Source organism: Spinacia oleracea, chromosome 1, assembly GCF_020520425.1.
Source record: "Spinacia oleracea cultivar Varoflay chromosome 1, BTI_SOV_V1, whole genome shotgun sequence".
Classification (NCBI taxonomy): domain Eukaryota; kingdom Viridiplantae; phylum Streptophyta; class Magnoliopsida; order Caryophyllales; family Amaranthaceae; genus Spinacia; species Spinacia oleracea.
Genome location: NC_079487.1, coordinates 130,746,484 through 130,770,277, shown reverse-complemented (window position 1 = coordinate 130,770,277; position 23,794 = coordinate 130,746,484). Strand labels below are relative to the sequence as shown.

General features: G+C 36.6%; 2 protein-coding genes and 1 pseudogene across 3 annotated transcripts; 2 read left to right on the top strand and 1 right to left on the bottom strand.

Annotated features, from left to right (window-relative positions):
• The first annotated feature begins 1,962 nt into the window (after positions 1-1,962).
• On the top strand, positions 1,963-10,440 carry LOC110803852 (uncharacterized). 2 transcript variants are annotated; one of them, XM_022009402.2, is made up of 9 exons: positions 1,963-2,266; positions 3,116-3,284; positions 4,860-5,043; positions 5,376-5,434; positions 7,208-7,990; positions 8,471-8,602; positions 9,528-9,848; positions 9,938-9,994; positions 10,085-10,440. In XM_022009402.2, exons 2-9 carry the CDS (start codon positions 3,156-3,158, stop codon positions 10,244-10,246), a joined length of 1,827 nt encoding a protein of 608 aa, XP_021865094.1. In that variant the 5' UTR covers positions 1,963-2,266; positions 3,116-3,155; the 3' UTR covers positions 10,247-10,440. The 2 variants fall into 2 exon arrangements, with proteins under 2 accessions (XP_021865094.1, XP_021865087.1); XM_022009395.2 differs by having other exon boundaries at positions 3,113-3,284.
• An 886-nt stretch (positions 10,441-11,326) lies between these two features.
• LOC110803843 (developmentally-regulated G-protein 2) lies at positions 11,327-20,302 on the top strand. Its single transcript, XM_022009384.2, has 12 exons — positions 11,327-11,552; positions 12,114-12,202; positions 12,535-12,602; positions 13,220-13,296; positions 13,542-13,722; positions 13,894-13,950; positions 14,154-14,228; positions 17,009-17,128; positions 18,655-18,825; positions 19,313-19,426; positions 19,552-19,722; positions 19,949-20,302. Exons 2-12 carry the CDS (start codon positions 12,133-12,135, stop codon positions 20,042-20,044), a joined length of 1,200 nt encoding a protein of 399 aa, XP_021865076.1. The 5' UTR covers positions 11,327-11,552; positions 12,114-12,132; the 3' UTR covers positions 20,045-20,302.
• A 772-nt stretch (positions 20,303-21,074) lies between these two features.
• On the bottom strand, positions 21,075-21,669 carry LOC110802981 (high affinity nitrate transporter 2.4-like; annotated as a pseudogene).
• Between the last annotated feature and the right edge of the window lie 2,125 nt (positions 21,670-23,794).

Genomic DNA, 23,794 nt, shown 5'->3' with positions numbered 1-23,794 from the left:
ACCCCCCCCAAATTAAATTTTCGAGCCGGGCACGAAAATCGGGCAGAAAATTCTGCCCAAACCCACAAAAAATTTGGGCGGGCAGGGCTCGTCTTGATCAGGTCTACTTTTGATGGTTAAAAAGAAAAATTATCGTCGGGAAAAAGTTTAAAAGCGTATGACGATTTATAGTGTGTTTTATTCACCTAATTTTACTTATTTTTTCTAAACTTATTTAAAGTTATTAGGACTTATCAAAACTTATTTTAATATAAATTGTACTTGGACAACTCATATTTTTTCTGAACTTATCTGGATTTTTTTGTACGTGTGCTTATGGATAAAATAAGGCTCTGTTATATTCACCTTATTTCCGCTTATCTTAGGAAAAAGTTCAGATAAATTCAGAAAAAGAAGGGGTTGCCAACATACAACTTATAACTAAAATATAATTTTGATAATTTCATATAAATTCAGGAAAATCAGGTGAAAATCAGATGAATAAAACACACTTTTAATCAGGTGAAAATCAGGTGAATAAAACACACTTTTAATCAGGTGAAAATCAGGTGAATAAAACACACTTATAATTTCATGTAAATTTAGTGAAAATCAGGTGAATAAAAAAACACTTTTAATCATCTTAAACAATTGTCCAATTAGATTTGTTATCTTAAGTAGATATGTCCATTTGAAGAGCGGTTTTTTTAACATGTGTGCATCATATAGTATCATTGATTTGATTCGACTTTATTTGACTTACACCGAAAAAGGAATAAATGATAAATAATTAGCCTTGATTAGATCATGCATCTAAAAGGAAATTTCAATCCCTGAGGTTATTTTGGATATTTATGTTCAAACCCGTCTCATTTTCATTAAATAAATAATGTGATTTTCGCGTTACTTCGGAGATCATTAGGCTGGGACTCTGGGAGCGCCGCTTTATAGTTACTTTCTTGATATGTTTCCTAGTAGGGTGATATGAACTATCCTTTCAAAGAGAAACTCCCCTCCCCCCCCTTAACGTGCAATAGTAAATGTTGTAAGAATTCAATGTTTAAGTACTGATTTGGAAATTGCTTAACGGATCTCTTTTTCTTCAGAAGCTTTCCATCAGTGAAAACTTCCCAAAATCAATCGAAAGTTTAAAGCAATGTTTTAAACTAACTACTACTATGCATAAAGTACCGTTGAAACTGAAACGACATACAATTTTTTTTCTTGAAACTGATTTCCTTCATTCAACCAAACAATGATAAAACATGTCATCATAACAACCTCACAATCAATCATGCATGAGCTCAAAAGTTATCACCATCTATGAGTTAAGAATTATGAGTAATTAATTGTAAAATATTGGGGGCAACTAATTTAATTTTACATTCCTCCAATTCAAACAAAAAGCCCATGAATCCTGACCAAACCGTGTAAATTGATCAATGAAAGCACATACAACTGATGATAGCCATGCACCACCTGTGTCTACGTTCCCTAATAAGCTTTAGCTTTAAAAGAAGCAAGGGCGGGTTCCTCACGAATTCATTCCATATTTGAAAAAAATGTACCAGCCTTAAATCAAGGAAGAATCAATTACCAATTCAACTCTCCGATTACGATGACATCTAATTTATCTGAGAAATATGCACAGTCCAGAAAAGAAATTTCACCAAGAAAAACCCATCATCATGCAAAACACTTTAGTTTTTTAGCTCAATTTTGAGGTTAGCTGCTATCATACTCAAGTGGCCTGGTGGTGGGTGTCTTTGGTGCGAGATTTTGCCTTTAGAAAAAGCTCATGGGTCCATTACAACTTTACAAGTCACAACTACCAAAACCCATTTTACATTTGGCAAATGGCAACTGCCGATTTGCTTCCCAAAAAATAAAAAAAGATGAACAATATCTCGGACTTGACAATATATTAATTAAATAGAGCTAATAAAATCAATTTGAAATCCGGGGAACTGTAAAGCCAGAAAGACTTGTTGAGCAGCGTAGTCAAAAAGCTCTCATTCTCTCTCCTCTTTTCTACTTGGCTCGATTAAAATTTTCTTGCTTGTTAAGCTTCACCAAAACTTAAATCCCCAGTAAATTTCTGATAGTCATTTTCTATCACTTTCATTTTTCTATTTTTGCCGCTAATTTCACAATTTCACCCCTTTCTCTCTCTACTTTCTCTTTCTGTGCTTTTGTGCACTGCACTGTGAAGCCCCCTGATCAATTTTCAATGAGAAATCGCAAATTATGAAGTGGGTTTGCAAATTTGGCGTTGATTTTCACATGGGTCAGTTCAATTTTGCTGTTTTCTTGGTTAATTTTTGTCAATTTTGATTCTTTTTTGGGTAATTTCTGTTTGATTTTTATTTTTATTGTGCATTTATTGAAGTTTTAAATTCCCTTTTTTGAATTTTTTTAAATAATTTTTATGTGTTGTGTAATTCAATTGAAGAATTGGATTTTTAGTGTATTAGACAAAAAAAAGTGTGGACTTGGAAGAATTTGGGGTTGAGTAAAGTTTCCCCAAATAACTATTTTTGTTGAATTATTGTTCGCTATATTTGGAAAATTTAGAATTTTGTGCTGGTGTTGTGATTTTGAATGTAATTTCAGGGAACTTGCTATTGAAACATTCATTACTATGATCAACATTTGCAAGTGCAATTATTTTAATTTTCTCCTTTTCAAGTTTCCTTTTCTAAATTTATTGAGTTATACTCCGTAATTATTTGATTGCGTTTGTTATGTGCTGTGGACTTCTGTGTAATTTCTAGAAATTTGATGCCCAGATCATCTTTTTGATGGTTGAGTTTGTAAAAACAATTTGGGTTGACAAGAATCAGTCCGCAATTTGTATAATACATTCAAAATTTCGCACAGTTTTGTGTGCTTGAAGTTATATTAGTCCCTGCATTTTTTCATGTTTGCTGTTTACTGTTTTGTTGTAAAATTATTCAACTGAGCCACAATCTTTGTAATTGCATTTTCAAGTGTCCATAATTCGTAGATGGTTCGTTCAAGTTATCACTCGGAAGACCTTGGGGTTTTCTGTTATCGCGGTGTTGACTGTTGAATTTAGTTTATTATAGTAACAAACACTGAGTTATGTGTGTATGTTTTTGTTTGGGTTCAGCAGGGCTATCTTGAATCGGATGTAGTGAGGACGTGAGGTTTCCATGAAAATGGTGGTTGGGGTTGAGGAAAATGAGGAAAGAGCTATCAAGGATGTTGCAGCTGATACACACAGTTCTGGTTTTGCTCCATTGAAGCAAGACTCTGATCCTATTGTTTATAAGCTTGTTCGGGTAAATGGCTTAACACAAATCTGATTATTAGTCAAATATGCTGTTTATAGTAATATTTCCACATCCCTATAGTTTTTTATTCAATGGACTGAATTTAAAGACTTCACTGATTGATATTGGTCTTAGCGGCATTAAGTATAATGTTAAGCTGTCCTGGAGAATACGCATAAGTTTGCGCATGAAATAATCCGGGAACTTGAGGATCTAGGTGTATAACTGGTCCTAATGTGAATGAAAGAATTCATAGCAACTTTTATGTCATTAATTTATTGGTACCAGTGTAATGTTGACAAGAGCAGGCAATTTATTGTGTCACTAGATGCTTGTTGTCAGCATTTGTTCTTTAGGGTTACACATCTTTTTTGCTTGTCCCTTTGATGCTTCATGGTTCAAGTTCCTGGACTGCATATCTGCTGATTAACTCTTTTTGAGGAATCTTACAGGTTATATGGTTAGGCAGTTAGCTACTCAGCTCAAGATATTATTTCTCGAGGAAGTGGAGATTGCTGTTTATCTTTGTGGGGCTTCTTGTTGGTAGCTCTTAAGTAGATTGGATGTTTCTCATCTTTTTCCAAGCGCAAGTGTGGTTTTTTCTTGGTTAGGAATATAATTATTGCAGAACAGGATACATTACGTTCTCTTAATTTCACAATTTTTTTTGCTGAGCTGGAACCCTTATTTGAGTTGCCGTTCCTATTCTTTTCTCACTTCCTAAAAACTCTTTACGGGGATGTTTGGTTTGGATAGTGGTATCGGTTGAAGTCAGGAATGATATCTAGATGGTATGGGTTTAGAATTTGATTCTTAGTACCATGTGTTTTGCTCAGTTGAGGAATGGGTTTTTTTTCCCTTTTTATCTGATACATGGAGTATAGGTATGAGCCAAACTTACCTCCCCTCTAGGTTTCTAAACCCCATACCTTGGGGGCTTGTGGTATGAGTTTGAAACTCTTAAATTTATCAAACAAACACATGGTATGTGTTTGTTTTAGCTGTCACCCGTCAAAAGTTTTTCTCTTTTTGTCAACTCCCCTCTCTAATATCTCTCTCCTAGATAGACTATGCTCAATGACTTTGTACTTTCTTCATCATTTTTATTAAATCTGTAGTGTGAGTTTTACAATTAAAGCTTCTTCTGAATGCAACAACTGTGTGCTTTACTGCTTTATAAAGGAGACTCCAGACGTTTTTTGTCTCAATCAGTGGGAGAGGGGCAATCTTTCTTTGTTTTCATTAATATATCTGAGTTTTCACACAAATTGCTGCATTTCTCCCACCTTTCCCGACTCATACAGTGAAGTACAAAGATTGTTTTGTACATGAAACATCCCTGATGTTTGCTTTGGCTTTTACCTTGTTAATGTTCAATACGACTGGACATCTTTATCACTCTATTCTACCGTTGTACTATCCACTTGAATACTGCGAGGTTTAAAACATGTTTAAGAAATTTGTGCTCAATATTCACTTGCCTTTGTGTTGGGTTTTTTTGTCTGCTGTCCGGCTGTCCCCACTCCCCAAACCCTTTACTGCAATGCACTGTAGTTGACTTGTTATTTTGTTTCTGCTATATAGGTTGATTTTGATGGAAGGTTTGTTCCTGCTACTGATGATGAGCTTATGGAGGTTGAGGATTTGTTGGAGATGGAAAAAAGTGAAATGCTATCTATACCTGATGTTGTAGAGGCAGCATCACATATTCCTGATAATGATGAGTTGGATGAATCTTTTGAAAAGCCTGACATAGAGAAGCATGAAGGTTAGATTATTTTTACCCTCTTAACATTCTTTTTCGTGTCAGTAATCTTGAAAATCATTTTCCACCAAAAAGTCCTTTTGGTTACTTTGCCATTAGTTTGACATTTTTATTGCAGTTATTCTGCAGAATGGTCAAATTATAACTACCCATTGGAATGGTTGTTTGGCATATTTATTTTCAAGACTAATGATTGTCATGGGCTCATGGCTAACCCTATCAACTAGCTGTATGCCTGTATCCGATCTTGATTATCAGCAGTTATAATTGAAATAGGTTGTGGTTGGTAGTTCATATTTTTAATTGTCTAATTCTGAAAAAAACTGGTCTGTTAGGTTTGTCACAAATCAAGCTCGCCAAGGTTGATCAAGAAAACTTAAGACCTCAGGCCGAGGTATGTTTTATTTAGAGTTAGAATATCTGTTGCTGGCCACAGTTAACAAATGCAGAGATGCTGATATCTATTTCAACTTGAGTTATAGTATTTTACAATAAAAAAAACCATCAATGTGTTGATCTTGATTTCTTTCTTTTTTTCCGTTTTGAATATTGTGTGTTGGTGATGTTGGCTAGCAGGGTGATTGGCAAAGACCTCTTTATCATGCATATTTGAAATTCTGATGCCAGTGAAATTTGTACTTAGATATACCTTTGGTCAAGTTCCAGGTCATGGTACCAAGAAAGAAAATTCCCTTGAATTCGCTGAAATTTTATGGGATTACATTTTTTTGATGTTTAAGCAGACTTTGAACTTTTGCTGTGCAGACTTATGTCTTACATGATAGGTTGGGAGATGACCAATAGTGTCTAGTGTGCAGACTGGATATTTTCTTAGCCCATTTCCGAAGGCCTATGTTAGTTGAACACTGTTCGTGACTCAACTCGTTTCCATGGTAAAGGTGTTAGGTGGAAAGTGCATATGTTGTAAGGCATGAAGAATCAGAAATGCTTAGAGTGTTTACAGAAAAACAAAGAAAGAGGGCTTTACATGGTAGAACTATACACAAGTATCATTGCCTTTGCCCTAAATTCTTACCTTGGATTAAAGAAGCTGTTAGGCGACTTGTGCAAGTCTTCCTTGCTTTAGATATCTTGTTGACCATGGCGCTTTATGTTAGAGATTTTATATTGATAGCCGATTAATTTTCCTTTCATTGGATGGGTGAAATGACGAGTTGTTTGGGGCAGTCTACATGTTGGTTCTGTGCTAGAATATGAAACAAAATTGTAAAACAAATAAGGGAAGAAATCACGGGTGAGTGAGAGACACCTATCAGAACCTTGAGAATGCATAGTTAACAGTAAAGAAAACAGTTTTTGGAGACGAAATGAATACCTTGTATCACAAAGACCTAGAGAGAGCTAAGAAAGAAAAGCTACTAGACTCCAACAAGACTGGACTATTAAAATGAAGGACTATTATAAAGTTATGACTAGAGGTGCAGGAAAAGACTGGAAGGTGGGGAAACTCATGACATAATAAGATTAAGAAACCTCTAGAGGAGAAAGAAAGTCTCATTTTGAGAGGGAAAATCTATTCGTTACATAGTAGTATAGTGGTACTTCATAATCACGTAGCATCCTCTCCTTGAGTCACCTGCTCCACCCCATTCGATTGAAGGTTTGTATGGAGGTCAGTCGTCAGAGACAACGGAGCAGGGTTAGAGCACGCCATGACATTGATAGTTATGGCCTTATGGTTGATGAAACTGGAAAGGATGAGGTGGCAGCTGTTTTGCTTTAGGCATCTAGGGTGGTGGAAGTGATGGTTGCTTCGCGGGAAGAAGAAAAACCGCCATCTCGCTCTTTCCTTTCTTCGGTGCTACCTTTTTCTTTCCAAAGGATGGAGTTAGAGTTTATAAAGCCCTTGTAATAGTATTATATTTTGTGGAGATTAGATAGGGTTGTTTTAGTAGTTTAATGTTGATTTTGTTTTTCATATTCATTTTGCGTAGGGTTTACCTTTTCTGTAATTGAAATTAAGCAGAGATGATATCTTTGTGCTACTTGCAGTATAACCGGTATTCATGCGGTATTTTAGTAAGTTGAATTTTGCTACTAACCAGTTAGCATGTGGATCATCCATCTCTGTGCTTTCATGATGCTAATCTACGGGAATGATTTTCCTACTATTGACTGGAGGTATTGGTCTGGAATTCTCTTGCAGGACTCTTTGCCTAAGTCTACATCAAGTTCTAAAGACACACATGTGAAAGAATCTGCGAATATGGGAGAGGAGTCAAGCTCTAGCCTCCATGATGGGCTAAACAAAAATGGATCTGCTGGTTCCAGACCTAACTTTTCTTTGACAAAGGGCGAGATAGATTTGGACAAATTAACTATTAGGGAACTTCACGAAACATTCAGAGCTACATTTGGGCGTAAAACTTCTGTTAAAGACAAGATGTGGCTAAAACGAAGAATTGCAATGGGATTGACTAATTCATGTGATGTATCTGTTACAAGTTTTATAATCAATAATGGAAAGCTCCTGAAGAAAAAAGAACTCAGTAATAACTTGGATTGTGGAAATTCAGCGGCTGGAGAGATCTGTAGTGCTAGAAATGATGGTCCAGTGAACTTGGTTGTTTCAAATTTAAGGGAGGATACCATTGATGATGATGAATTGGGGAATTCTTTCACAGAATCTGGATGTAGAAGTGATGATAACCTTGAGCACAGAGCTGCAAAACGTGCTAGGAAGCCTACAAAGCGATACATTGAAGAGTCATCCGATACAGAAAAGGAATCCAGTGGAAAGTCGTTGTCCCCATCCAAGCGTTTTGGACAGGATAAAGCTTCTTTAAAGGAAGCAATCAGACCTGCATGGGGTTCCTATTTAGGTGATTTTGTCACCAGGCCTGACTCCATCGGAGGATCTGGTGTTCAGGTGCCATACGTTTCTCGGGTTCGGAGATGCCGTCCCCGAAAAAGTATAACGGCCCTTACGGTAAGCCAAATTTTCCAAGTTGTACATTGAGATTACATTTGTCGGTTAGATTAGAACTGCTTCATTTGTCAGTCAGACTAGTAATGATTACATTTCTGAAGTATATTTCTTCTGTAGAGTGATTGGGCAATGGTTCTATTGTGAGTTAAATAGTATCCTGTCATAGACTACTTGGTACCACTTTGTTTCCTGACACATTGTCCACAATACTAGTCTTTGATTCTACTTCTAGTATTACAGGTATTAGTAACATTTGCTAGGCTGCATGTTGATCTTTGTTTATATGCCTTTTTATCCTTTTTTTTTTTAATTTCGTCTGACTAGGAAATGGAGCACACGTTGGAGTGTGCACATTTCTTGTTTACGGAGTTGTAGCATTAGAACTTGCTAGTGAAGACAGGTTTGGAAGGCTAGCTAGATATCTCTATGTATCTTTTCCTGCTGTCTGTCTCTCATGATCTATTTGGTTCCGTCCTGCAGAAGTTCAATTCAAGTGATGTCGCGTTGAACAGGAAAATTGTTGAGAGTTCTGTTGCAGAGTTTAAGCCACCGCCTGATGATCATAGCAGGGTTGAACTTTTGGAGACTAAATCTATCCAGTTTGGAAAGCTGGTAAGCAGAAATAATCATGTCAATGAAAAATTCCCATTGTCCTCCTTTCTGCCTTTATTTCCTATGTTGTGAACATGTTTCTTTTGGGAAAAAAATAGGGGGGGGGGGGTTGGATGTTGGAAGTTTAGACAAAAATAAGTCTGCACAAAATAAGTTTAGATACAATAAGGTCAGGTAAGATAGTTCAGAAGATCTGTTGTACCAAACCGAGCACATTTAGCAAATGGGCAGTTGTGTGAAGTATGTGTTCTGTTATTTAACTGGTGTAATGGTTAATCTGTTAATGCTGTGAACTTTTAGGGATACGGTTTGGATATATGTCATGAGCTATTTATAACCTAGTAGTTTAAGCCTATGCATGCTTAGTTTTTAATTTTGTTTTAGACAGTATGTTGAATGAATGGAACAAGAAGTCTGAGGCATTATCATTATCAGTTCATCTTGGACAACTTTTGCAAACTGGGCTTAAAGTACAAGTTCTGTATGTTTCTTCTAATCATCATAAGGGTTTCCGTTGCACTGTGACCGTTATAGATAATGATAAATATTTTGAACTACAGGAACCACCCTTTAACTTTTATTTTTGATATTTTTGATAACTTTTATTTAACTTGATTTCGTATATGACTACTGTATTTGATGATTGGAAACATTACCTGGAACCTTGTTAATTGTCTTATCTGTGAATTCTGAAAAGCTACAAACCTACTATACTACTATCACACGAATTAGATTGCTGTTATTTTATTATTGCTGTTGACTATTTTTAACATCATTATTAACTCAAATGGTGGGGGATATAGATAGTTTGATGACCTTTATACGAACTAGATTACTGTTATTCAGGTCTCTATTTGGAACACCTTTTTATTGTAGAAATTTCTGAAATGTGGTTATTACCTGTGGATGTATTTATCCTTGGCAGATTGTCTCAGAAGAGGAGAGAGATAAACGATGCTTGACTAGTAAGTTTTCAGATGGTATTTCTCAAGCTGCGGAACCAAAAAGTGTGGATTCAGTGGATAGTACTTCACTAGAGAACGCATCCGGCAACAATTCTGATGATCATGTAACTACTATTCCCACTGTGAAGGGTGGAATGAGAAGAAAGCACCACCGGGCTTGGAGTTTGACAGAAGTTACAAAGCTTGTTGATGGTGTGGCTATGTTTGGAGCTGGACGTTGGTCCGAAATCAAACGGCTTTCCTTTTCATCTTATGCTCACCGCACTTCCGTTGACCTGAAGGTATGAATCTATACTTGTTCCCGTTTCTGGGCTCAAACTACAAATTATTGGTTTGCTGAAAGAGTAGTGTTCTGTTCTTCACCTTGCAGGATAAGTGGAGAAACCTTCTAAAAGCTAGCTTTGCTAACTCTCAAGCAGAAAAAGGGGTAAGTGATTTATGTTATTCACAAATGGGTTTCTTGCCATTGTTAGATAACCTTAACTACTAATATTCGTACTTCTTAATGATGATGCAGATGAATCCGCGAAAGAATGCACCATTACCAATACCTGCATCGGTTTTAGTGAAAGTGCGGGAGCTAGCAGAACTCAATGGGCAGGCTCCACAGGTTTCAAAAGGCAGTAGCAACAACAATAGTGGGTCAAGTGTAAATGAAAATAGATCAGGATACTCATGACATCTTTTGTAAATACTTTCACCATCACATCTAGAGTCAGTTTATAGGGAAACAATAATGGTGCTGGTGCTGGTGCTGGTGCTGGTGCTGAGTGGTCGCCATGCAACTGCCTTGCAGTTATCTGTAATAGGTACCTGAATGTCAGTTCTATGACAACTTTTGCGGTATATGCTAGTTCGTGCTTTTTAGGTCCATGTTTTTTGTTTTGAGTAGAGTAGACACAAAAATGTAGTCATTATTTTGATCTTTCTACAGCTAGGTATATTTTGCCAGAAGCATATAATTGATGATAACGGTAGATGTCCAGTTCATATGGCATCCAGTCCTTGGCACAATCCATGGTAGATAAAAGGAGTATCAGGCATTAAGCGTCCAATTTAATGTAAATTTTGTGATGAGAACATGTTCGGATGAAGTGATTAGGGCACACTTTTGGGCAAGTGTGACAAGTTCAAGACTTGAACTTCTCTAATAAACCTAGTTAATAAGCATCTTATAAACCTAGTTTAGACAAAATAATCTTTTCCAGACAAATCAAATTAGATGTGGTTTTGTGCTATTTTAGTTGTAATCATGGGAACATAAGACCGATATCGAATGGAATGGAAGAGGGGAAGATGAATGGAAGGACGCTTTCTAATCACATGAATCTTGGGATGTTCTTCGAAAATTTTAGAAATTGAGAATAATATTTAAATCGACCAACAAATTCAAAAGATATAACATAATGCATACTCGTATATTTTATAATGATATAACTCGAAAAATTCGGCCTCAAATTTTTAAACTTTTTTGTCGTGGAGCCTCCTAGATTTCTATAATGCTCCATCAAACAAGTGAAACATAAGTAGGTTTTACTCTGTTTGTTGCTAACATAATTTTCCACTTGGATTTTTTGTAGTTCACGGTATGCCATTTTAAATGACAAATATTAATTAATAAAGCTACGGAGTATAAAACTGCGATTTTTTTAAATTATCCTCCGTCCTATTTTATTTGCATTGTTTGATTAATTTTTGAGACATTTTGGTAAAAAATAGAACAAATAAAATGAGAAGAAAAAAATATATCGATCAAGATGAATCTTAGAAGATACAGAAATGACCAAAGAAAATACTTCAATAAAAAAACTTTCTTTTCTTTTCTTTGGCTTCTTTTGGGTCCCCAACTTTGAGCATTCTTCTAGTAATTGCTGAGGAGTGAGGAAACCTCCGGAAATAAAATTCTTGCAAACCCTAGAACTACATCGATTCCTCACATCATCATCCGAGCTCAGTTCTCCTGCAATTCGATTCACAGTCAACAGGTTCCAATATCTCTCCTCATCCTTCATCTTCTTCGTTTTCGTTTTCAATATTTCATGCCGAATTTTGCAATTTTTATTTAATTTTTTTTTGTTGAATTTAAGCATCAACAATTTACATGGTTTCATCAATTTTTAATTTTTGGTCTTCCCTAATAATTGGACTGCTTGATTATTCACTTCTCCAATCAGTGTGAGTTGGAGGTCTGAAGAACAAAGATTTCTGCTTTTATCAATTTATCTTAACCCTGAATTTGGATTTTGTTGTGGACAGAGATTTTGATTCTCATGCTTATTATAACTTTTATTTCGTAGCTCATTTGAAAGATTTTGGGAGCATATACTGTACATGTTTAGTTGCACCATGTGATGGCGATTATGTCGATTTTCTTAGTTCAGCTGAATGAATTGATCACTCATAAGTATAATGTCAACTTAATTGATGTTGTTGATGCTGCCTTTTAGCCTTTACCTATTGTATAATTCTGTCTGTACTAGATGTTGGTGTTTTTTGGGTGAAATCGCTTGTTGTGATGCCTTTTTTCTTTTTTCCTTTGCTGCCAGTAATTGAAATTCAGGAACAATGGGGATCATAGAAAGGATTAAGGAAATCGAAGCCGAGATGGCTCGGACACAGAAGAATAAGGCTACAGGTGTGTGTGATAAGTTTTTGAGAGAGATTATGGATTGAAATATATGTTGTTCATGACATTTTATGCCTTTTCTCCTTTCCAAGTGGAATCGGTTTCTAGTCATTCATGTGTCATTACTTGCATTGCCTTTTACTTTGCATTGTTGCTCGAAAAAATACACTCCTCAATCGTTGCTTACTTCCTTTATTAATTTATTCACAAAATGTTCTTAATGGCATAGGGAAGTTTAGATGAGTACTACTTCGTATTGAATAGGTTTAGCTGATATGTTCAGATATATTGGTGTTTGTTATACTAAGAAGTAAGAAGTCTATTATTTGTTTTTCTTTCAGAGTATCATCTGGGTCAACTGAAAGCAAAGATAGCAAAGCTCAGGACGCAGCTGTTAGAGCCTCCCAAAGTATGTAATTCCCGGGGAATTTTGTTCTTTCTTGACACTTGAGTGATTCTTGATATCTTGTAAAATTTTCTACCCGTGACCAATTTCTTCGCAATTTGCCTAAATATGTGGAGTATATGGAGATTGGTTCTTTCTATTCCTATATATCGTTTACTTTATTCTATGGAACTGAATTCATACGAGTCCTAAAGAGCTCCGTTTAATAAAGGGTGACAGGTTTTCTTGTGACTTGTGCTTCGGTTGTAGTGTTGTACTTCAAATAAATCTCAACGCGTCACTAAATTGGTCTTTTTTATTTCGGGGGGGGGGGGGGGGAGGAGAGGTGAGAGAGGAAATGTGGACATGAGGAATTGTGCCCAATGCATGACTAAATGCTGTAAATGTAATTTTAGATCAAATTTTATTGCTCCGATATCGGTAATTCGGTACAATTTCTCTCTTACCTTTAAATTAAGTTTTCCTCTGGAACAGGACTCTTTGTTTTAGGTATCGTTTTGCTGCTTGTTATCTTTCCTGAACTTTTGGTGTTTCAGTTTGTTTCTCTTTTTAATTGGTCCTAACTTTCTTGATTGTCTGCTATAATATTGGTTTGAATTTTTATTTGAACTGTGTGTCAGGGTTCGAGTGGAGGAGGGGAGGGTTTTGAAGTTACAAAGTTTGGGCATGGACGTGTTGCACTGATTGGATTCCCAAGGTTTTCCATCTCCAGAACCTATACATTGGCTGTTAAAATTTGTCAATGTTTAGCTTCTTTAAAACAATTTGATAGTTTTCATCTTTCGTTAGATGAGATATATGTAATGGCTTGTCATGGTGCTGGACATCAGACATGGGAGTTGTGGTTATTGACAGCCAAATTATGTTGTTAGCATTTTGAAAGTGTACACACTAAGTGACATTCCATGCTGGGAAAATTCTCATTATATGTTCTTGCTGCAGTGTGGGTAAGTCAACACTCCTAACCACTCTTACTGGAACTCACTCAGAAGCTGCCTCGTATGAGTTTACTACACTTACCTGCATCCCTGGAATTATACACTACAATGATACTAAGATTCAACTGCTTGATCTTCCTGGAATCATTGAGGGTGCTTCTGAAGGAAAGGGGCGTGGAAGGCAGGTAAATCCGGGCTCCACATAAGATCGTGTCTTGTGAATTTTAATTGTTAGCTTCTTTTGATGATAATTATTGATAATATGGAGTTCCTGACTTCCTATTGAGAAATATTAATGTTGCCATGTGTTTATGTATTTATTTAAAGTTTCTGATTAAACTACTTATCTTCTTCAGGTCATTGCTGTAGCCAAATCATCAGATCTTGTACTCATGGTTCTAGATGCCTCAAAAGTAAGTAATAGAAACTTTGATATGCATGAATGCATTTTGATTGGAGGTATCTGGAGATAGCATTTGATTAGCATATTAGTTTTTATCTTGCAACTCCTGTATTTGTCCACCAGTGGTTTCGTTTGCAAGTTATGTCAAAATTCAAAACGCTTCTGCTTGTTTTCCTGATTAATTTGTTGTTGACTGTATGGAATATGCATTAGAGTGAGGGGCATCGGCAAATATTGACTAGAGAACTGGAAGCTGTGGGATTACGTCTCAACAAAAAACCGCCTCAGGTAAGGTTTTCTATCATAATGCAAATTTAAGGGAGCTTTTTGTAAGATTATATTAGGACATCTATTTAAATTACTGAAAACATGTTAACTTAGAATCACTAACATTTTCACTGCGACCTTAGGATTTCTTGTTGTCTATTCATCTTTAAGTTGCTCCCATCTTTTCTGCAGCTACCTTTTCCAACTAACTTGTCTATGTTTGTGAAAGTTTAGAATATTGACTGTACCTTGCTGAGTGTAATGAACTGACTATATTTTTGGCAGAAAATTAATGACAGAAATTATATTAACTAGCTTGATGGATGAAGAACACAAAAGGGGATAAAAGTAGTGACTTGAGGCCACCAATCTCTAGGTTTAGTGACTTGAGGTCACAACTCTCCAAAGCCTAAGCTTTACCAAATTCTCAACATACCTCTCCTAACCTAATGTGCCCTTATTTATAACCATTCTACTACAACTATCTAATTTGTCTTCTACCTAATATTACTTGCTACCTATTATGCCCTTCCCTTACACTTGATTCATTACAATACCGGCCCCCTAAACTTCCACCTTGTCCTCAAGGTGGGTAGTAATTCGCATTGACTTGCCAGCCTTGGTAGTAGTCATTTTTATCGTTTCTAGGTCTAATGCCTGGCTTCCATTGGTGCTCAAGGTCTTGGTTGATGAGGTCTCTTGGTGATTCTGGTTGCAGGGTGAAATGAACATGAAGATTATGGAAAGCAGTCATGAAGTGAGTGAGGTTGGGTAAAATGATTATGGGTGGGGAAAGTGGGTTTTGAGTGAGAGTAGTCAAACATGGATTTGGGAGCATAGGTGGGATGGTTGGGTTTATAATCAGCCTCTGTGGGCTGTAATGTTCCTCCTTTGAAGGAGTTGTAAGTGTGAGGTTTGGGAAGTAAGAAGGGTTTTCTTTTAAAATATGGGTGGAGTAAAATGGGTTTAGAAATTGGTTGGAAGAGGTGGGCTTTAAATTGACAATTGCTAACATGGGCCAATCCAACACATTCATGTTTGGCCTTAATATGCCAAGATTCTCCATCACAAATCTGATGTTACCCAGCTCCAACTCACCCTTTTCTTTAAATTTCTCTGGAATCTTCCCCAATGATGAGTGGTGAGCAGCAAGTATGGTCCCACCACCAACTCCCTTGTCCTCATATAATCTGTTTTGGTCAACAATAAGCCCCTTTACCGTATTACCCCTACTAACATCATCTTCTAAACTTGTCTTCTTCTCTAAACCAGTGAGCAACTCAGCAAAGCTCCTCCCACACACCACTCTTTTTGGAATATTCAGGAATTCTCCATTGAAGCACCATCTTTTGCCTCCAGTCATACCTCCGGTGACACCAGAACAGTGGCAGCCACTCACGGAGTAACCCGGCCCCCCACCAGAACCACTAGCTGCTCCTGATCCTCCCTTCACGAATCTCTCTCCTTCCCTCTCCAGGCCACCGCAAGTGGTGGTTCCACCACCAAAATTGCACTTACCGTTAAAGGAACCACGACCACCATCAGATCCGCAACCTTCGTCACGTCCCCTCGCAAATAACCACTTCTTCCGTTCACCTCTGAGAACATCAACCACGCCACCAGCAAATCCTTCTAGTCCCTGGCCTCCGCTCATCCCACCACCCGAATCCTTGACGATGAAGCCTCGCCTACGTTCGCCACGGTGACCACGTGGACAAAAATGGGACTCACAGCGTGGATTATGGCATGAGGCGCCTTTTCCACACCCTACACCATTTGGTGCCACCGCATTTTCGCCGGCGATGAAGGGTGGATATTCTCCAGATCCCCTTTTCTGCAGATATTCCTGTTCCACCACTTCCGCTTCAACCACCTCCGAATCTGCTTGGTTCTCTTCCTCTTTGAGTATCTCTTCTCTAATTTTAGTAAACTTCTCTCCTAATTCCTTCAATTTTTGCCGGAACGAAGAAAAAATCGGAGAAAGACCTTCCATAATGTTTTTCACCAGATCTTCCTTACATTTTTGGAAGATCTCATCCCACTTCTCTTGAAATTTCGGATCAGATCTGTTGAACTCCATTCTTTTTTTTTTTTAACCCTTTTTTTTTTTTTTTTTTTTTTTTGAAACTCAGAAAAATCAGATCAATAATCCCTCCCAGAACTGTACCGCTCTGATACCAAGTGTAATGAACTGACTATATTTTTGGCAGAAAATTAATGACAGAAATTATATTAACTAGCTTGATGGATGAAGAACACAAAAGGGGATAAAAGTAGTGACTTGAGGCCACCAATCTCTAGGTTTAGTGACTTGAGGTCACAACTCTCCAAAGCCTAAGCTTTACCAAATTCTCAACATACCTCTCCTAACCTAATGTGCCCTTATTTATAACCATTCTACTACAACTATCTAATTTGTCTTCTACCTAATATTACTTGCTACCTATTATGCCCTTCCCTTACACTTGATTCATTACACTGAGTCACAAAATGGATATAACCATGACTTTTATCATATAGACTTGCTCAAATCTTCCTAACTCTCTTATTTAATTTCTCTATTTAATATCTTAGGCAACTTAGTATTTGGTGGATAAATTGCAGACAAGGGAGAAAATTCTTGCACCTCCCTGCTTTACCTTTCCCTTATCATTCCAGTCTTCACTGTCCTCAGAATGGATCTTTGGACATTTCGTTTCTCTTCCTGGAAAAATTGTTTTAGGATGCCTTGTACTTAGGAATGGTTGTTTCTTCACCTTAGTTTCTTTTGCTTTTGGTTCTCACTTTGTGGTATTTACTAGATCTACTTTAAGAAGAAGAAGACTGGGGGCATTTCTTTCAACAGTACAATGCAGTTAACACATGTGGATGAGAAGCTTTGCTATCAAATTCTTCATGAGTATAAGATTCACAATGCTGAGGTAACTTCAACTCTGCAATAAGCTCCAAAAGGAGATTTGTATATTATCTTTTGTGCTTATGCTGCATTGAGTAAAAAAAGAAAATAAAATGTTCCTTGTGCTTATATTTCATGTCCTTCTGCACTGTAGTATTATACAATTAGTTACAATTAGGGGGTACACCAGTTGCGACTTGCAAGGCATGACCTTAATGTCCGTTGATTGGGTATTTTTTTTCAAATAACATATTATACATGGCCAGCTTTGGAAGGACTTGTCCCCTCTACCAAAGTTGGATAGTGTGGACAGTCTAAGTTACCATCTAAAGTTCCCGCCCTAGTGTATTTTGTATCTTTGATGAAGCGGAAAACTGAATTGGGGAAGGAGTGAAGGACAAGAGGGGGGCCAAGGACAAAGTGGATTAGATCTTATTCAATTCTTGAAATTCTAGAAATTGATCAATGGCTGCAAATGGTTGGCAACCTTGACTGGAACTCATTGCCCAATTTTGTTAAAACCGTGAGAAGAGTTTCTTCGTGTGTCTTCTTAGCTCGAGAAAATTAAGCTCATGAAAGAGAATCTCGGAGTGCTTGAAGCCTTGTGTCTTCCATCTTTCTACCTTCTTCCTCATTTTCTCTTTGAAGAATTCTAACACTGTTTTGTATGGTGAGCTCAGACAAAAGCCGGATATCCTTCTCTGCCGTGTTGTTGATACACCGTAAATGGTGATTAAGAATAAACTTTCCATCCAAGCTTTGTGATGCTGGAGCATACATTGTCAAACCTGGGTTTTATTCTTGAAGATTTATATTAGATTTTCACGTGCAATAGTTTGGTTTAAAAGAACCAACTGAAAGTTTTATCACTCAACTGGGGAATCTTTGGTTGTTTTAACTATGGAGTAGAGTTTTTTGGCTTTTGAATAAAGCCTAAGGTGAGTTGAAAGTTTGGGTTATGGGTAAAAGGCAAATGGAGGCAAGATCCAAGAGGGGGAGTGAATTGCAGAGGCCATTGGCCAAGTAGCATGCTGCACAACCTAAGAATTGCTGCATTCGTGGATATTACTTGCTATACTTTAAATTGTAAGAAACCAGATGAATGGTTCATACATAAAAAAAGGTTCTATAATGATCAACATAATGTTTCTGGAATAAAGATTACTAGGGTTCCAGATATCCTATAATTCTGCAACTGGCTCAATATATACCCTTCGGCCTTATTTAAGGTGATGGAATTTACTCGCTTATTATGAAAAGGGCTCTCTGCAATTGCAGGGGTAAGGTTGTGTACGTCTGACCCCCCTTTCCCCGCTTCTTGCGGGAGCCTCTTTGAGGCAATGGGATAATGATAGTGATAATGAATGATTATGAAAAGGGCTAGTAGTTTGTAACTCATTACTAAAGACTAGAGCCTAATTTAGTATAGAAGGTGTGAGTTGATGCACCATTAAATCTTATACAAGTTATTGCTATAACCTTTTTGAATCTGCAGATTAAAGAGGGTGTTTTGACATCTTTTGACTATTTGTCTTTTTGCCTTGGCTGCAGCTGTTATTTCGTGAGGATGCAACAGTTGACGATCTGATTGATGTGATTGAAGGGAACCGTAAATACATAAAATGTGTATATGTATACAACAAGATAGATGTTGTTGGTATAGATGATGTTGACAGGCTAGCAAGACTTCCGAACTCTATTGTCATTAGTGCCAACATGAAGGTACTTTTTTGACATTGGCTAATTTAAATTATAGCTGTGGGTAGCTTGCTACTACTTCTAGTTACTGTATTGCTTATTGAAATATCAAAATATTAGAGACTCTGTAAAGCACAGCATGGCAGAAGCGAAACAATTTGTAAGATAGTTGGAATGTTGATGCACCTGCAGTATGAAACTCCTATCTGTTAGGTGTTCTAAGGACATACTGTTCTAAGTGTCCTTCCTGTGTTTGTATCAAAATGAAACAAACAAAAAAAAATTGTCGTTTCTGTTTCTACATTAGAAAGACGAGATATAAAAAAAACAATGGCGTGCTGATCATGCTCCTTTCTAGTTTCGCTTGGAAATGTTCTCACTTGACAGCTGAGCTGAGTAGCTGACTATCATGTTTTTGTTTTAGTCGATATATTCGATCTAAATAATAATATTTCTTGTGCAAATAATGTGTACTTCTCCTAATCAGATCTTTGCTATGTTCCTTGAACAGCTTAATCTAGATAGATTGTTGGCAAGAATGTGGGCGGAGATGGGACTAGTTAGAGGTTATACTAAGCCTCAAGGCCAGCAGCCAGATTTTTCTGAGCCCGTGGTTCTCTCTGCGGTATGTTCTGTTCTCTCTCCCTCTCTCTCTCTCTCTAGGCAGACATTTGATATTTCTTATAAGACCTACTGTTTATCAGATTTGTGACTTTCCTGTCATGTGTATGTCTTTGTGGTTCTGTACAGGATCGGGGTGGTTGTACGGTTGAGGATTTTTGTAATCACATACACAGAACACTAGTGAAGGATTTAAAGTATGCTCTTGTTTGGGGCACGAGTGCAAGGCATTATCCTCAGCATTGTGGACTTTCACATGTTCTTCAAGACGAGGATGTGGTTCAAATTGTTAAAAAGAAGGTGGGTTTTGCTATTATTTGAATCATCACGTATTTCTTGAATAATTCATTTAAACATTAAGGAAAGTTTAATAACAAAGCACAAAAAAAGAAATGTTTGTTAAGACTTCTATAGCTCGCTCAACTTGTGTTAATTCTCCTTCCCACAAGACAAGATCATAACAGTGTGATTGTGTGACATCGAACTTTAATAAAATGATCTAAAATTCATATGTTATGTTCTCCAGGAGATAGACGAAGGAGGGAGAGGGCGTTTCAAATCACACTCAAATGCCCCGGCCAGAATCGCTGACAGAGAAAAGAAGGCGCCACTTAAACAATAAGACTTGTGAGCAGATGATGGTGTGGTTCGAGTCTATCTGGTCACAAGGTAGAGACTTCCAACGGAAAAGAGGTATTATTAAAGATCCTCGACAAAGTTTCAGTCAATTACAAACTGATTTACGGAGTACTCATTTTTGTCCTTGTCAGATTAGTATTTGATTTTATGTCTACGGTTCATTTGTTGTAACTTCATGACTAATACAGTTATACATCCATTAGTTATGGATTTGAAAGAAATTATCTGGATTTTCGCTTTATTTATTTATATCCTTATATATCCTGCCTGTTAAAATAAAAAAATTGCGGAATTCATAAATACATGTTTTGAACATTTTGTTGTTTCATACTCTGTCCGTTTCGAATTAATTGGCTTCTTCTAATGTATAATGTCATTTAATTAATACGAAGTACTCCGTACTCCGTATGTTATTCATAAAAAAAAAAATAGAATTTGTTGTAGAACGGAAGGAGTATTACTTATCACTTTTATTCTACCATGGATATGTTAGAACTTGGAAGTAATGTGGAGTATATTTTTACCTTGTGTTATTGAAAGTTTACTTACTGGTTTACTAGACTTTTTTTTAAAAAAATGTTGATCCCTTTATTGTTGCCACATAGTTCATCGCCCATGCTCTTGGTTGGGTACACGTACACTTAATTGTTTTCCATGTTTGTCTATTTATTGTTGAACTGTTGATTCAGTTGGCATAGCAATCTAGCTACTCTCTAACATCGGGGAAGAAGATAAGATATACTCCGTAACTATTAACTAATCAAATAATCAATCTGTTCTCATAGCCGAAGTACGAGTATGAAATTACACATAAGATGAAATTATTTCTTGTAACAAACAAATTTCACTAGCCTCTCAAACTGGAAGAGTAATTTGATGATGTAGTTCCATCACCTCACACACCAAAAGTATCAATTGAAACCATGATCTTTTAGCTCATTACAGAATTGCATACACTTAAGTTGTAGGGTAAACAACCAGAAAAGAAATACAAGTTTGATTGTATGGTTAAATTAAGCATGTGTAGGTGGAGAAGAGGAGCAGAAACCACCTTCCTTTCCACGCTCGGTTCGAGCACTTTCAGTTAACTTAATATTCCTCTCGTGCATTCCTTTACTCTGTAGTCCTTGTTATACTCGGCAACATAATAAGCCTCCTCATAAGCACTCTTAGATGGAGGGAAAAACATACTCCCCCATTGCGGGAAATGCACCAAAGCTATCGGGAGTGTACAAGCAATGGACATAACACCCATGTACAGAAGACCGTCTTCCGTGCTAAAACAATTTCCAGCGAAGAAAATGAACTGTGTCAATGCGGCCCCCACGTTGCCTCCTGCCCCGGTATGGCCCGAGATGATCCCTAGGGATCGCCGAAAAATGAAGGGCACAACCCCAAATGTGGCCCCACAAGCAGCTTGAGCCCCAAGGGCTAATAGGATTAAGGCTACGGTTGTTGTGGTTAGATCTTTAGCTAACCCAAGCCAAACACAGAAAAAATTCACCGGCTGTTAGATCCATAGGGTCCATAGACGGGCCCCTCATGCCTAAGTAACGACACTATAGTTCGAGGCTAGCCCACCTAACGGAATTTGGAGTAGCACGCCATCATCATAAGTGTTTTCCCCCTTTTTACCCCTATCCCAGCTTATTTCTTTACTTAAATTATTAATTTCATTACGTAATATTTTTTTGATGATACGGACATTTATTTTTGTAACAAAAGGATTTAAAGTCATTATTAAATTAATATAATACAAAGAAGTTTAAAATGTTGTTAAAAGTGTTGAAAATTATTTCTTTTATAAATTAATCAATACACAGTACTTTTTTTTCCCAAATAATAATTTATATAACGCATATGAGAGATATATGCTACAATTAACTTTCTATAATAAGGATGGATGACAAAGGGAAGAACACCAAATACCTCTGAAGTCAACTTCAGAATCAAAAACACCAAATCTTGCAGGGTCTGGGTTTCGGTTCTCAAATCGAAATCGAATAGATTCCTATTTGCATCTCAGTCCATCAATGTATGGAGAGATTTCAAAGGGAAGAACATTATTTTTCTATTGTTCTTTCCAAAAGAAGATGATTAGCGTTCGAGTCCTCGATCCATCAAGGAAAATGGATCATAATGACGCTAGTGAAGTTAGTACACCAATGGAGATTAGTCACCCCCCTGTTGAAGGGCATGATAGGTGTGAAACAACTCCAAAGTTGGCGCATGAAGATCTTACTACAAGTGTGGCAATTCAAGCGGCAACGAGTGAAGCTACGTCGTCGTCTTTGATCCTTCCAAATGCAAAATTTCTGTCTCCGTTGAAGTGTTCTGTTCGTCCAACCTGCTCTTCCTCTCAAGACACCCCGATGACTGTCTCTTCTTACTCTCGCCCAAGATTAAGAAGAGGTAGAAGGCCCGGATTTTCTACTAACTCTTGGTTTTGCAGGATAAATATTGGTTTCAAAAGAAGTTCGTCTTGCCTCGTTGAAGACTCTTGGTTTTCTGTTAAAAAGAAATTCTATGACTCCATCCCTCGTGTTTTAATTTGTAATGTAATTCCTGATTAGTGTTGTAATGATTTAGCTTTTGTCAAAAAAAAAAAAAAGGGATGGATGACTATGACAAATATTTTTTTTCTCAATTTTTGTAAGTTTTATTAACATAGCTTCTAAATATGCAGAAAATATTTTCTTTATGTAGAAATTTAAATTACCAAAAGGTCTTTCATTAATTAATAAAAAAATTATTAAAAAAATAGAATAGTTCGGAATAATAGATTGTGCTCGTCAATCTGAATTTTGTGCTCTCTTCGCATTGACCGTGCTTGGTCGGCCTCCCCTAATTACGTTACTATATTTTTTTTGAGGTCAATTACGTTACTATATTGTATTACCCTGACTTACATTTTTTTTAAAAGAAAATTAATTTGTTAGTATGTTTTAACTCAAATAACGAGCAAGCACCTATATATACTTCGTATATTACAAGTAGTTGACTCCCACATCTACTCTAACAAGGATTACTAATTAGTCCTACGTCAAATGTATTTCTAAGTGTACTAGTTTACTTAATACTCTTAATAATCTATCTCAACATATGGTCACACGTAATATATAATTAGAAAGCTGGCCAACATATAATTTTACTCCTTCTATTATTTGATACTGCTAATATTATTGCCTAAGTTTGTATGTATTAGGATTCTAGAGTTAGTTGTTCACATCAAGAGCATGGAGAAAAGGACAAATACAATAAGTTATTTTGAATATTATGTTTTTATGTAGTAATGGGCAATAATATTTATTAGGTACGTACGAACGATTAATTTTATATATTATTAGTGATTTTTATTTTTCTATGTATTTCAAGTACGTTATGTAAAAAAAAAAAAAGTACGTTATGTCGTCAGTAACGAGTACATTAGTATTTTATGGGTATTGATTATTATCGAGTACATTATGTCGTCAATATCCTTGGCTCACATTCATTAGGTGTTAGTAAGTAATATTATGCATCATTATTGTATAGACTTCTACATTATGACAAAAATTTAAGCCTAAATAGACTTCTATAATTTTTTTTTTCTAATGTAAATTAATTAAATATCCATATCATACAATGTTGTTAAAATCGCGACCAAGATCGTAGGATAGTACGATCCAGATTTTACAAAACGATCCGAATCGTTGCTGAAATCGTATCTGCGTCAGTGGAATCGCGATCCTAC

Excerpts from the sequence above, each read along its gene's own strand:
- LOC110803843 (XM_022009384.2), top strand. The coding sequence starts at position 12,133 with ATGGGGATCATAGAAAGGATTAAGGAAATCGAAGCCGAGATGGCTCGG. Across the intron at positions 13,951-14,153 it reads TGGTTCTAGATGCCTCAAAA|AGTGAGGGGCATCGGCAAAT; the intron begins GTAAGTAATAGA and ends AATATGCATTAG. Across the intron at positions 19,723-19,948 it reads TTCAAATTGTTAAAAAGAAG|GAGATAGACGAAGGAGGGAG; the intron begins GTGGGTTTTGCT and ends TATGTTCTCCAG.
- LOC110803852 (XM_022009402.2), top strand. The coding sequence starts at position 3,156 with ATGAAAATGGTGGTTGGGGTTGAGGAAAATGAGGAAAGAGCTATCAAG. Across the intron at positions 5,435-7,207 it reads ACTTAAGACCTCAGGCCGAG|GACTCTTTGCCTAAGTCTAC; the intron begins GTATGTTTTATT and ends ATTCTCTTGCAG. Across the intron at positions 9,995-10,084 it reads ACTCTCAAGCAGAAAAAGGG|ATGAATCCGCGAAAGAATGC; the intron begins GTAAGTGATTTA and ends ATGATGATGCAG.